General features: G+C 47.7%; 3 protein-coding genes across 3 annotated transcripts; 2 read left to right on the top strand and 1 right to left on the bottom strand.

The window, feature by feature from the left end:
- Window positions 1–7,404: 7,404 nt before the first annotated feature.
- Window positions 7,405–7,959, bottom strand: HOO65_030928 (uncharacterized protein; the record flags this gene model as incomplete). The annotated part of the gene is made up of 1 exon (XM_071000526.1): window positions 7,405–7,959. One exon carries the CDS (start codon window positions 7,957–7,959, stop codon window positions 7,405–7,407), a length of 555 nt encoding a protein of 184 aa, XP_070860607.1.
- A 1,951-nt stretch (window positions 7,960–9,910) lies between these two features.
- Window positions 9,911–11,492, top strand: HOO65_030929 (putative double-stranded RNA/RNA-DNA hybrid binding protein; the record flags this gene model as incomplete). Its single annotated transcript, XM_071002130.1, has 3 exons — window positions 9,911–10,455; window positions 11,062–11,351; window positions 11,398–11,492. 3 exons carry the CDS (start codon window positions 9,911–9,913, stop codon window positions 11,490–11,492), a joined length of 930 nt encoding a protein of 309 aa, XP_070860608.1.
- A 2,004-nt stretch (window positions 11,493–13,496) lies between these two features.
- On the top strand, window positions 13,497–13,988 carry HOO65_030930 (putative GPI-anchored cupredoxin; the record flags this gene model as incomplete). Its single annotated transcript, XM_071000527.1, has 1 exon — window positions 13,497–13,988. One exon carries the CDS (start codon window positions 13,497–13,499, stop codon window positions 13,986–13,988), a length of 492 nt encoding a protein of 163 aa, XP_070860609.1.
- Between the last annotated feature and the right edge of the window lie 35 nt (window positions 13,989–14,023).

A 14,023-nucleotide genomic window follows, 5' to 3' on the forward strand; every position in this document is an offset into this window, starting at 1 on the left:
CCTGCAAGTTGGATTGGTTACACGGAAAGTTCACAGTGACAGGGATACCAACACCACTGGCAGTGTAGTTGGATGTCCCTAAAGAGATATATAATGTGTTCCATCTAGACTGTGCGGAGAAAGCTGTGAAAGACCCACTCCCCAGTCAACAACAAGTCATAGAAGAGCTACCAGCTGCTGTGAATGAAGATGGGGAAGAAGAATGGACAGTGGAAGACGTTGTGCATGCCCGAGGCAAAGGGAAGAATAGAAAAGTCTTGGTTAAGTGGTTGGGTTGGGATGATCCAATATGGGTCCCTATAGACAACATCAAAGACACCCAAGCATTAGACCACTGGGAAGCCAAATGAGGCCCCATTTCTACCAATGATGGACCACCAGTGACTAGAGGACGTCACCAAAAGAAAAGAGGGGGATGGTGTTATAGGCCGAGCCCCTATCTAATGGAAATGGCAGGGAATAGGCATAGGAGTGGAGGGCAAAGGTAGAGGAAAAAACTCCATAACAAGAAGACGTGTTCTTTACAATCTGCAGGGCACTTAAATGGAGAAATACCCTAGCTTTCAGACATGTCCTACTCTTTTCCTTTCCTCTTTAGTTTCTATTGAATTAAAACGCTTTAAGGTATATATTTATTGAGAAACCAACACTTAGCACCGGCAATAGATGCCCTGTCACAGCGTGACCTACCTGAAGGCCTAGACGATGGTCGATTCGAGGAACAAAAGCAACAGCCGCTACAACACCAAGCAAATGGAGTTGAAGGAGTACTAAAAGTGAGGCAGACCGACAGCCAATTGCTGGTCCCAAGTGAAGTTACACCCCTAGAATCGTTGCTAGAGAAAATAAAGAATATCTGGTCTAAGCCTGTAGAGCAGGATAATGATCTTGAACACATCAGAGCCTACCTGATAGCGAAAGATAGTCAGTGGCCAGAAGATCTCAGACACAGGATACGTGTGTAGAGGAGGGGGGGGGGGGTCAGTGATTGCTCCTTGGACGACAAGACATGAGTGCTGTATCGAGGCCGATTTTGGGTCCCTGATTCAGAACCTTTGAGAATATCATTGATGCAAGACATTCATGATTCGTCTACCCTCATACACGGTGGAAAGAACATGGTATATGTAGAGTTGGCTTGTTTGTTTTTCTGGCCTAACTTCATTGCAGATGTACAATGGTTCTTGAGAAATTGTTAGGTGTGTGGAAGCACAAATACTTGGCGGCGCACCAGCAAAGAAGGTTTGTTGAAACCTCTGCCTATCCCAGATCAGCCATGGCAAGACATCGCAATCGATTTCATTGCCCCACTGCCAACTGCTGAGAAAGGTGAAGAGGAGTTCACCCATATACTCACTGTTGTTGACTGCATGTCGAAAGGTGTACTCCTAATGCCAATGAAAGCACTGGACCTGGAAAATGTGGCCGAAGTCCTCCCACAAAGCTACTACAGACACCATGGGCTACCAAGATCCATACTTTCAGACCGAGAATTTATCCATGCAGCATGGAAAAGAATCTGCATGGAACTCAGCGTAGAAAGAAGGCCAACCACAGCTCACCACCCGTCAACAAATGGAGCTGTGGAGAGAATGAATGCAGAGGTGAAGGCAAAGCTTTCCAAACTCGGTTCCCAGGGCCCAAATTGGCTGAAGGCTATCCCAACAGTCGAGTTTGCTCTTGATGCAACACCAAGCAGTGTGACCCAAATATTACCATTCTTCCTAAGCCATGGCTATCACCCGAAGACAATCGACTTGGAACCTCCTCAGACACCACCGGACTCCGGTTGAAGTCCGGATAAACCGAAAAGAGCAAGCTCCCTATTAGTAAGGTCCTCGCATAAGAAGGTACCAGGTACATCAACTCCCCCATTTGGCACCTGCACTCCCGGGGCCCAATTGGACCACGGGTCCCCGTGGTTTTAAAATCACACGGGACCCGTGGGACTTGCGTAATCTTTCACTTTAGGCACAGCCCACACATCACAATAATCAAGTACAGTACTACGATCAATTAGACGTCTAAGTTGCAAAAACACTTCTATTATTAAATAGCAATGGATTCTATTGCGAGTTGGCGATGATGTAGAAGTGTATCTACTGCTGTTCTTCGATGTCCTTATCGAGAGACCGTTTTGATATTATTGAGGACAGGCAGTGGGTACCTCGAGTAGTAATCTTCCATTGCCAGTTCTTCAAAGCATCAGGAGGCTTACATGCTCTATCACGGGTGTATGGCCAGACTTTCTTCCTAGTAGATCTCCCCATGACAAAGGCATGACAGTGATCTAGTGTATAAGGATTTATTGATTGTAAAAGTGACTCTCGAAACTCATATTCACTTGCAGGTGGGAGATAATCGTCAGGGAACAAAGCTACGACTTCAATGCAGACTTGTTCCATTATTGCGTTACCTACTTCTCCATATGGTTAAAGAGCGTTATTGCTGCGATTTTACGCGTCGTGTTGGCGATTAATGGTGCCGAAAGTGGAAGTTTATACAAGTCGCACGGGTCCCGCGTGGTTTTAAAACCACGGGTACCTGTGGCCCAATTGGACCCCGGGAGTGCAGGTACCAAATGGGGGCGCATTTAGGCATAAAAGAAATGGGGGCGCGCATGTAGGTGTCGCCAGGATTTAGTAAGCAAAAAGGGAGTGCAGGTACCAAATGGGGGAGTGGATGTATCTGGTATCGCATCAGAAAAGGGGGAACAAAACTCGACAGTGGGAGAAAAGACAAGCCTTCTTCGCTGGCTAGTCAGTTTTGGGTAGCTTCTTTGCTTGTATGAAACATCTGCAGACTAACCCGTGACAACAGGCAGAGAGTTAGAGGGCAATGATAGTTAGACACATACATTTGCCCGATTTATTTCCAACCTGCAGGTCAGGGTGTCATGTGGTGAAGCTGGCTGAAAACTCTGAAAGTTTCTCCAATAAAACAAGGTAGGATTTATCAAATGACGCAACATACAAATCACAAATTAATTTCTGCGGTTGAATGTCGATGCCTTTCAGTATTTTAAGTTGAATTAGGGTTATACAAAGACATTCAGAACGGGGAACATTTTTGCTAGTGGTTAGTGCCGAACATCGTCGACAGTATCTTTGCGTAACTAGAAATAGAATAGCACCATTTATCCGACCGAGCAAAAGCCTTGCAGAATCGCCATTGTACTTTTAGCAAAAGATCTACGTAGTAGGGATAGTTGCATAGATCTCTTTCTTTTGTGTAACGTCATTAGTCAGCGAATGCACCGCACTAACCCTAACCCTGCGAATGCACCAAAAATCTTCTAATCTCTCCTCTTCGCATTTAATCGACTATTTGTTTACTAAAAAGCATGGCACAACCAAAAAATGAGGCTAATGTTGTTGTGTCTTTTGAGGCCCTCCAAACTAACTCGTAACTAGACCCCCGACCTGTCGCAAGATTATACTAGGTGGATTATTATGCCCTTCGTCGCCGACAGAATGGGATTCAATGTCGACGCAATACCATCCCCAACTCACACAGGCTATCCGATCTAGAAGAGCAGGACATTTTCAAGTTCATTCTTGACTTGGATTTGCCAGGGTTTCCCTTAGTGTTGTCTTTTCCCATTAGCAGATCGTATCACTGTCTCCATTTGAGCTTTGGTGTCAGTGATGACTGATGGCTGTGACAATGGACTAAAAGCTTTTGGTACTTCAGCCTGTTGAACGTAATCGCTTTTGTTCGCCATCGTTGCAGATTGTAGGCTGATGTTTGCTTTCTTTTTCTGCTGCTGTATAAATGTTAGTGTAATGGCTACAGCAGCTAGGACTTCTCTTCATAGTGCTTACTCTATTGCTTGGCAGTCAATGATGAGACGAGGGCAAACCACAGGTGTCTCTAAAAGCGTTGACAAACTTCATAATAGAGGCCTCGTTTTCTTGGAGATAGTTTCTCGTATGTGCAGCGATATTGCCCACCCTCTGGCAGCTTTGAGATTTGGAGTCTTCAAGGCCATTATCGACGTTGAACCTATGATAGACTCCACTGCTGCCATAGACGGATTGTAGAAGTAGATGAGATTGCTGAGACCCAGTCGCAATTCTCCAGAGAGCAAGGTTAAAGGACTAGGAACAATGCAGGAGGGCCCAACAGGAACAGGGGCCTATAAAGGCAGGTTCACCTGGTACGGAGGTGAAGGAGGGATCTCTTGCCACTAATTTCCCCTTCCGAGTCACAAACATTGGTTCTAGCTCTAGTCATGTTGCACAGAAAGTAACTCCCAGTCCAGTCTTGTGACAAAATCTGCCTCGTTAGATAGTTGTTTCATAAAGGGCAGCGGGTGTTGTTCCCTTCGCTTTCGTCAGCCCCTGAGTACTTCGACTCCGAGATATATACATGGGGTTCACTGTTGTGTGTTCTTTCCTGCATCTCCGCTTAGTCATCTTCTGAAAATAGACCCTCCGCTCCGCAGGGTCATTTCAGCATACATTGATTGCCCTTGGATTCACCACATGCTTACCATACACGTACGACTCATTATATTGCAACCTAATACAAATCCGGAAGCCATCCTAACACCCCAAACCTTTGTCAGTGACACGAAAACGAGGGCCTAAAAATGCCACAGCTTTGATGAAGCGCCCAAATCGAGGTTACATGGCCGGAATCATGATTTTTTTAATCTCGACGTGATCGGTTATCAAGGTGGGGCTTGCTGGCAGATATGGGGCGCTGACTTTGTCAGATGACGTATACAATTTCAAGTTCAAATAGGAATTCTGTTGAATATACTCAAACCAGGTTGGTGGTGTGTGATAGCACACCGTTAAATCCATATACACTATGTTAGATGCATTTTGGCGACGCCTTCATCCGCTCCCCCCTTTCCTATCTATCTTCGCTCCCCGTCGGCAGTTACTACGTGAGCATCACGTTTTTTCTACACGGGCATCAGTCTTATGTGCATCATATTTATGCACTCTGATTAGCTGGAAATATGTCTGTTAGTGCATTCCATGCTCTGGAGTTCTGCCAATGTACCTCTCTCACTGGCCAATTCTATGGCTGATCCTTACACAAAGAAATGTAAAAAGGAAGGATACTCATTGTTTTGAAGGCTTCACTCATTACCCCGACATATGATTTCTTTATCCTATGTTATTACTCTCAAGTACTATGATGCAGGAAGAAGGGGTGTAGCTGACATCTAGAGAAGGATAGATAAAGATACTGAAGAATAATAACAAGCCTTACATCTAATGGACAGAGAGGGAGATTGCATTGTATTTAGAGAATGAGAATCAGGTGGTTATATTTGAACATAGAGGCAGTATAGAGACAAAGGCTGTGAAATAGCCCTTCCAGAAGAAGAAATTCACAGCAACTTGTAGTGTTGCTACTTGTAAAGAATCCTTGATATTTGGCCCACTGTTAGTGCACATGCTTCACCGCCTTTATGGGGCGTGTACCTGTAAGCTAGAGCCAATCAGAGAGTGTAAAATGTGATGCCCACATAAGACTGATGCCCATGTAGAAAAAACATGATGCCCACGTAGTAACTGCCAGCGTCTATTGGGCCCCCCCAGGGGTTGAGCCTGGTTTGGAGTGGAAAGAGTGGGGCTTCCGCATAAGCAGTTGAAGCGCCGAAGACATGTGCACGGAGAGCCAGACGGTAATGAAGACCATCAGATGGGTCTGTTTTTTCTTCATCGATCGAAAGAATGAATGATGGTGGACATGCTGAAGAGTATTAAGTGAAGGGAACTTGAGATATTGATGGAAGGTTGAATTACTGGCTTAGCTGCTGCTGACTGTGAGAGAAGATGGTATAAGAAGATGGTATATGTAGTACCTTCCCAGAGGCTTTCCTATGGGCACAGTAGTCGTTAAATATATTCAAAATGAATCAGTTAAACGAATCATCCTTTCCTACGGGCTGACTGTTTAAAAATATATTTGCCATGGTCTAATTTGGCAATGATGGATATTGACATGTAGCAAGGAGATTTGGAATCCAAAGCCAGCACCGATGGGAAAAGTTATAGTTGTGACCATCTCCAAATGAAGAAAAGACAGGAGCTCATGTGAGTCTCATGGCTAGGAATTTCAAGGGGGCATGGAGCACTTAGGACTTGAGGTAAATGCAGTATACTATTGAGAGCCTAATAGGCACTCTCAAAGGGTCATGCGAATGAAAATACACTACACTAACTAGCAATAATAATCAGATATGCTGTGACATGTGTTGTGTTCATCGAGTTGGCGGAGGACCAAACTCTAAAGCTCTTGACAACGTGGCGCGTCACACAACTACATAGCATACATTCGAAAACCCGAGAGCCACCGCGCAATGCTCCCGTTGCTTCGGGTGGCATGATGCGAAGAAATGCTCTAGAGCACAGCTGTGCAAATACTGCGGCTCGAGAGAGCACGAAAGCAGCAGACACCCTAAATGCTGCGAGGTGGAGCACGAATGTGTCTCTGTCTGCTTCATCTGCCGCGGCCCAAACCTAGCAGTGCCCCCTTCGTAAGAAGGGAACCACTCCAGAGAAGAGGCGGACAATCAGGAAGGCGCAACAGACGCTCACCGTGGAGAAAAAGAAGGCCTGCCCAAAGGCCGGCAAATCAGTGCAGACACAGGTAGTGGACCTGATGGAATGCACCGAGGCCCAGGCTGAGAGGCCAGAGGAAAGAGCTGAGAGCCCAGAAATGGAGGACCAGTCAGAAAACGAGGGAGACGCCCCAGTCGCGAGTGCAGGTGACAAGAGGAAAGCCGCGGGGAGAGCCAGAAATGGCTTCTCCTTCAGAGCTCCCACTGCCCTCCAAGGACTGAGAAAGTCCTCACGAAAGAAGGTGAGGAAGGACAACCAGACCAAAGTCCAATCTATGAATATAGACAAAAGAGACTCTAGGAGGAATCTGGAGGTTTGGCAGTTCAATGCACACAAAGGACAGCGAAACCAATAGGCCCTGATAGAAGAGACAAGCACTCCCTTGGTGTCGTACAGTACATGGGGAGAGCTGCTCGGAGGCACTTGGGCTTCCTCTATCTTTCCACGGTGATCAATAAGCAGGTCCGTTACCGCCCTTTTCGGAACCGCACAGATGTAATTTCTAGGGATGATTTCCCTATCAATCGCTTCCTCTGCGAGCCTTTTCGCTATTGATATTTTCAGGCCCTTCTTAGACTGGGCAGGAGCGAGATTAGGCGGTACGAGCGTGGTGCCAGTCTTGGGCGGCCTGGCTTTGGGATCACCACGAGGTTGGCTTTCTTAAAGGTAGCTGGGTGGTGACCGGTTTCTAGGCACAAGTTGTATAATCCCGTTTAACTTTACCAAGTGGATTGGAGATACCGTCTGCCCCAGGGGCGGTGTTCGTTGGTCTCCATATTGATGCCTTAACCGCTTCCTGGAATAGGGGTGGCCACTCCTAGGCTTCCACGTTGGGTTCCTGGTGCTGCCATTGTGCCCTTGTGTGAGGCTTCGTGTGAGTCTCGAGGAGCAGAGCCACAAATTCCGCTGTGCATGTGGTTCTGGTTCCATCGGGTTTTTGCAGGAGTGAGATTCGTCTGTCTGTCTTCTCATTGGCCCACTTGATGGCCCGGAAGACGTCCCTTGCTTGCGTTAACCCTGCCACAATCTTGCTCATGGGGCTTCTTTTTGCCTGGACGACGGCCTTCCGAATTGCCTTCTGTTCTTTCATATATGCAGCTTCCAATCTGACGTCATCCATATTCCTGCGGTGGTTGCTCCTAGCTTCTCTCATCATGGCATTTTGCTGCCGGCATTCTTCGTTCCACCATGGCTTAAGGCTGATTTTAGAGGGCGTTTTCGGTGTCGATGTTTCCAGTGCCCTCTCCACTGCTGCAACCACCTTCTTGGCGAGCTCGTCCGTCGCGTCTGGTCCTTTTCCCTCGTCCACCAACATTCGGCCCAGCTCTACGGCTTCTCTCTTGCAGGCAAGTACAAAGCAGTCTCGATCCATTTTGCTGAACCTTCATCTTGTTTCCGGTCTCTTGCGTGCTGCCCTTGCCTCCACTTCCACCTCCAGGATTTCATGGTCACTTGTACTTCCTGGAACGAGTCCCATACGTGTTTCCAATACCACTGCCCTCTGCAGCATAACCAACAGGTCTAACACTCTTCCAGCTCTCTGAGTTGATTCACTCTTCTGGTTAAGCACTACTAGGTTGTTTTCGGTCAGCCAGTTTTACAACACTCTCCCTTGAGGGTTTTTTTTTTTTTTTTTTTTTTCTTTCTTTTTTTCCTTGGCGTTTAGCCCGCATTTGAATTTGAATTTGAATTTATTTAACGTCTACTGGAATCACTAAGATCAAACGACGCCGGATTGATTACCGGACAGAATTAACCCTCTGCAGGGCTGACCACAGGTTTTGGGCGAGAGAAGCTCGTATGCTCCCAAGCAAGCTTGTTACTCGTCTTCCACCTGTAGTCGTCAGAAACAAAAGAAAAAAAAAAAAAAAAAAAAAAAAAAAAAAAAAAAGGAAATCCCCAGATATACCCTAAGCCCAGAAGTAGTGGGGCTAACCCCCAACTTCCCCACAAACATTCGTTCCTCTGAAAAACCTGCCACGCTTCCTGAAGTCGTGAAAATCACGAGAGCAAGACGGCGACGTCCAGTGCAGCCTGGGAAAACCCCCCAAAGAGAGAAAAAACCAAACTGTGTGAGCATCCGAGGGCTCGTGATATATCCTTCCACTTTTCTGGTGGCCGCTGCCTTGCGCGTGTGGATGAGGCGCCAGACAGCCCCCTTTCTAGTGACATGCCACAGTCACCAGTCTATCCGAGGACAGAGGAGCGCAAGAAAGAAAACAAAACAAAAGAAAAAAAAAGTTGCGGACTGTGTGAACTCTCAAAATTCAGTCCTGAGCGTGAAGGTGAACTCCTTGAGTTGGAGTGGTGTTGCGGCGATGAGGAGTTGGCGATCGCGAAAGTTGTCGTGAAAAAGGGGGCGAGTCGACGACGAGGTTATCCTCAAAGTTGGGTAAGTGCGGCCTCAAGGCTCCACAGCTCATTGTCAAGATCCATGACAGAGTCAAAGAAGAAGAAAAGAATGAAAGACGCTTATCAGTGTCATAGACGTCGTCCTCCAGCAGCCCGGAAGAAGGGGAGGCACCAGACCTCAAAGGTACCCCCCGAGGGTTGTAAGAGGGAGAGTTGCCCTATCATGAATCCTCTAAAGCACTATAAAAGGGGTGAAGTCCAAAAACGTTTTTTTTTTTTTGTTTGTTCTATTTAACGTCTACCTACAGGTATTTCACGTCCAAAAACGTATTGTAAAAGAATTACCTTCAATGATTCAACTGATTCAAACATTTAGATATATTCTACAAAAAGAAATGCTCACTACCAGGGTCGAACTGGCGACCTTCGCATTACTTGATATTCAGTGATTGAATATTAGTACGACGCTCTAACCAACTGAGCTAAGCGAGCGACGGTTTTGGCTGATTCATGTTAGTCGGGGCCGAGCGGAGCTCAAAACGGATCTTGGCGCGGAGGCCGCGGGAGGATGCGGGACAGAGAGCCATCCTGACCCAAGCGCCGGACCCTAAAAAGTCATAGGAGTCGCTCGAAATCCAAGCAAACCTGCAACTGCTGACTGCCTAGGAGTTGCTGGAAGATGAGATCAGTCAGGAGCCCCCCTCTGGAATACGCTGTTGTATTACTGCGAAATAACAGTAGGTAGACGTAAAATAATACAATAACAATAACAATACTGGGCTGTCTACCACGGAGGCAAGACCCTGGCTCAAGGCTCTGGGGCATGTGGGAAGTTCAGGGAAGTGGCGGACGCGGAAGCGATCGCAGCCCTCAGAGCAGTCAGGATCGCAGCGGAAGTTGCCCCACCACAAGCAGAGGGTTTGAATCTGTGCGTGGACAACCTGGGAGTAGCGAAGCGGATCAGCAAGCGAATGAGGAAGCCAGGCACTTCTCAACTCGAAATCGACGAGATCCGGCGCATCCTTGCAAAGTGGGAAGGCGGAACGGAGAGCCTAGCACTAGACAAGCCGGTCGGTAGGGTATACTGGGTCCCAGGGCACTGCGAAGTCCCGGGGAACGAAGCAGTGGACCAACTGGCCAAAGCGGGATGCAAGAGCGCGGACCTACTGGTTCCCGAGAGGACGATGTCTCTGGCGGCGGCGAGACGCTGGAAGAACGACGCATTCAGGGCCGACTTCAAGGACTGGATGAGAGACAACTGCCCAAACACCGACCACCTTGGAGGGGCGTTGGGACTTCCAAGGCCATACAAGGTAGACTGGATGAAAGGACTGAACCGAGGCACCGTGGCGAGAATCCTCGCGGCGCGTTCCAGACACGGCGACTTCGAGGAATACCACACCAGGTTCAACCATCAGGACGCGGAAAAAAGATGCCAAGTGCCGAACTGCGGCAAACTAAAGGACTTCAGCCACCCATGGGAATGCATGGGCAACGCTACGAGGCTGGCGGGGAGGTTTGTCAAAAAACTCCTCAGAGAAGATAGGTCGTGTAACTACCTAGCTGGGAAACTGGACCCTAAGTGGAGGGCGTGTCGTGTAGACACTTAACAGGGGACGAGCTGGCACGGGGAGAGGAGGGGCGTTTAGACGGGGTATTTTGTTTTCTGTTTTTTTTTTTTTTTTTTTTTCTTTTTTGCTTTTTTGTTTCTGACGACTACAGATGGAAGACGAGGAACAAGCTTGCTTGGGAGCATACGAGCTTCTCTCGCCCAAAACCTGTGGTCAGCCCTGCAGAGGGTTAATTCTGTCCGGTAACCAATCCGGCGTCGTTTGATCTTAGTGATTCCCGTAGACGTTAAATATATTCAACTCAACTCAACTCAACAATAACAATAAGACCGCGGGTGTAAGGCTTCACGAAAGGTAAGAAGATTCACTTGCATAACGGCTCTATATTAAAGAAGAACTCGATAGTTCTAAAAGAAACCAAAGTAAGCTATGCTATCTGTGGTGGTTCAGCAGTTTATATGTATATCAGGAATAGGGGCTTTGGCAAAGGGAGCTGTCCACTTCTGAGTCAAAATACTCGCACAAGGCAATGGCTCATGCGGCAGATACAGACAAGTGGCGGATGCGGAAGCGATTGCTGCCCTCAAGGCAGTCAGAGCTGCCACTGAAGTCGCCCCCTCACAAGCAGAAGGCCTGAACCTATGTGTCGACAAGTTGGGAGTGGTAAAACGGATCGGCCGGAGGATGCGGAAACCGGGCACTTCGCAGCTCGCAATAGACGAGACCCGCCGTACCCTCGCAAGATGGCAAGGCGGATTCGACGACCTGGCCCTGGAAAAGCCGGCCGGCAAGGTGCACTGGGTCCCAGGACGCTGCGAAGTCCCGGGCAATGAAGCAGCCTGTTACGGGACTAGCAATTGCTTGTCTACCCGCTAACACAGAATCAGCTGGCCAAAGCGGGTTGCAAGAGCGAGAACCTCCTGGTCCCAAAGGCGACAATGCCACTGAGGGCAGCAAGAAGGTTGAGGAGCGAGGCCTTTAAAGCAGACTTCTAACACTAGATGAAAGAAAACTGCAAAACTCTATAGTGAACCTTACAGAGTGTTAATTCTGTCTGGTAACTAGTCCGGCGTCGTTTGATCTTAGTGATTCCCGTAGACGTTAAATACATTCAAGTCAAGTTCAAGGAGAGAAGCATCACAGGGCAAAGAGAGCCTGGGGACAAGTAGAAAAGATCACGCGACATACCAAAAAGAGCGTTACGCTCTGGGCACTTCGCGAATCCGTCTGCCGCTGCCGTTCCCCGCTTCTTCCTTCTAACTCTCTCTGTCGGTCTAACTCTACCATGATGCCCGGGGCCAGTGCAGGCTACATAAAAGGTCACGTGGGTATAGTCAATGCTCTTAAAGAGAATGGATAGTGATATGATCGCTTTGTTAGAGCCGTAGGCACAGACGTGTGCTTAGTGAGAACACGCTGGTGTCAAGATCTAATAATGATATAGTAAAGAACCAGAAACGGATCCTTGACTGCAAATCTAAATGTGTTTGGGGGCCAGCGCTTTGATCAAGCAATTCTCCAGGCTTGAGCCTAGCGCAAGGCAAGGGCTTGGGGGCCGCGGGACATTCCCTATCCTTTGGCTCTATCATGCTTTGCGAAGCCATGTATGCTTTTGTCATTATCGTCCGCCGTGTCCGCCGCAATGGCCTTATAGATTCCCTCTGTGTGTGGTAATCCACAGGCTAATCAATAACACCCTATGTGGTAAATGAATACTATGTCTTCTGGCTACTGGTGGGTTACCCATTGGCCTCTTGCGCATGGCCTACCCTAAGTTGTAGATGCATTTGTTCGGACAGGCCAGTGCTCACAAGCCCAATGTATAACATCACAGAAAAGGAGAATAGCAAGGTCATCCAAGTCTGGTTTTGGGCAAGTGTTAGTCTAGTGGACGTAGCCAACGCTCTTGGCACGAGTGGTGGGTTTTGAAATTTAGACTCGCCTCACTCTTGGCTATGGCTGAGGATGCCCACATACTGTGTCTTGAGATTGAACTTGGATTTAGCTGACGTCTACGGGAAACTATGAAGACTGGACAACGACTACTGTATTTGCCTTTGCCTGGCTCTTCGCTACCCTAGTTATCTAGCTATTAGGCCGTTTTATCTGGCCAAAGGTTAACTTAGAACTAGGTCAATTGCGAGCAACCAGGTAAATGCTCGGCGCTGATCATCTAGCTGCATCTCTATCATCCACTATCACTCGGCTCTGTTGCTCTCTCGGGTGCTTCTTATACGTAAGCCTTTTAGTATCGTCCGCAGAAACAAAGGTAGAGTGTTGCTAGGACTATGGAGAACTGACCACGGCTTGGCCAAAGCCTTGCAAATATTTGAGTGGCATGGATGGTGCTAGACTACTTTGTCAGTTATAAGGTGGTATGCATGATAGCCGATTCTATCATAGTGCCACTTGAGGCGGCAGTAGTTAGATGGACGCATGGCCCCCATGCCTGCCTGTTCCTGGCCGTGAAATATGGCCTAAATTCTGAACAAAGAAAGGGAATGTCTAGTCTAGAGCAGACCGTTGACTGGCTAGTACTACAACACCGGCGCACGTTTTGTTACCAACAATTCTTCCATGCTAAGAGCGTTAAGTTAACTCAAGCCACTATATGGCTTGAATTCCTTAACCTCGTATGCAACGATGTATATTGGCGCCATCTAGCTTCACTTCACGAGTTGGCATCATATGGTCCTCCAGGCAAACCATGTATTCAGGAAGCAATGGCCAAGGCCGTCTCTGAGGTCAGCGGAAGAAAAAAAAGAACCCAGGGACTGAGTAGTCTGGAGATCTGGAGCTTGTTCGGGTATAAATCTCGAGCTGACCGCTACCTCAAGACTTCATTCTCTTCTTCTTTCACTACACCAACAACTTTCATCTCTACACTCCTCCTTCTCTCTCAGCTTGGCTCTTTGGACCCCCTAAGTCTACTCTACATCTCTGCTTTTTCTCTTTCTTTCCATTTCTCTTCTTCCAAGCCTTCAACATGCGTTTCGCTGTAACCGCCCTTCTTGCTGCCACTGTCGTCATGGCATCCACAGGTGAATCTGATGACGATGACTATTATCCCCAGACTCGAACTGTCTGGGTTGGTGGCGACAATAAGATTAGCCCCCAGGAGCTGTGGGCCAATGTTGGTGACAAGATTGAATTCCACTTCTTGTCAGGCCCACACTCTGTTGTTGAGGCCAACTATTTTGACCCTTGCCAGCATAATGGTGGTTTTGCTTCTGGCCACTTTTCTACTGATTACAGTGATCATCAGAACTCGGACGTCTTTGTCATTGAAATTGAGGATAATAGTCCTCTTTGGTACTACGATGGTGCTGAAAGTGAATGTATGGATGGCGCTGTTGGTGTCATTAACCCTCCTAGTAGTGGCTCTAGAACAATTGCGGGTTTCAAGCGAGGCGCCAGCGTTGAAAGAAGCTCCTCCAACCCGATCGAGCACCAAGGTGGTTCTGTTATTACGTTGTAGGTGATTCGTCACTAAAAGTCTCCGGACTACTTCAA

Source organism: Ceratocystis lukuohia, assembly GCF_044167205.1.
Source record: "Ceratocystis lukuohia strain C4212 chromosome Unknown Supercontig3_pilon, whole genome shotgun sequence".
NCBI classification, from domain to species: domain Eukaryota; kingdom Fungi; phylum Ascomycota; class Sordariomycetes; order Microascales; family Ceratocystidaceae; genus Ceratocystis; species Ceratocystis lukuohia.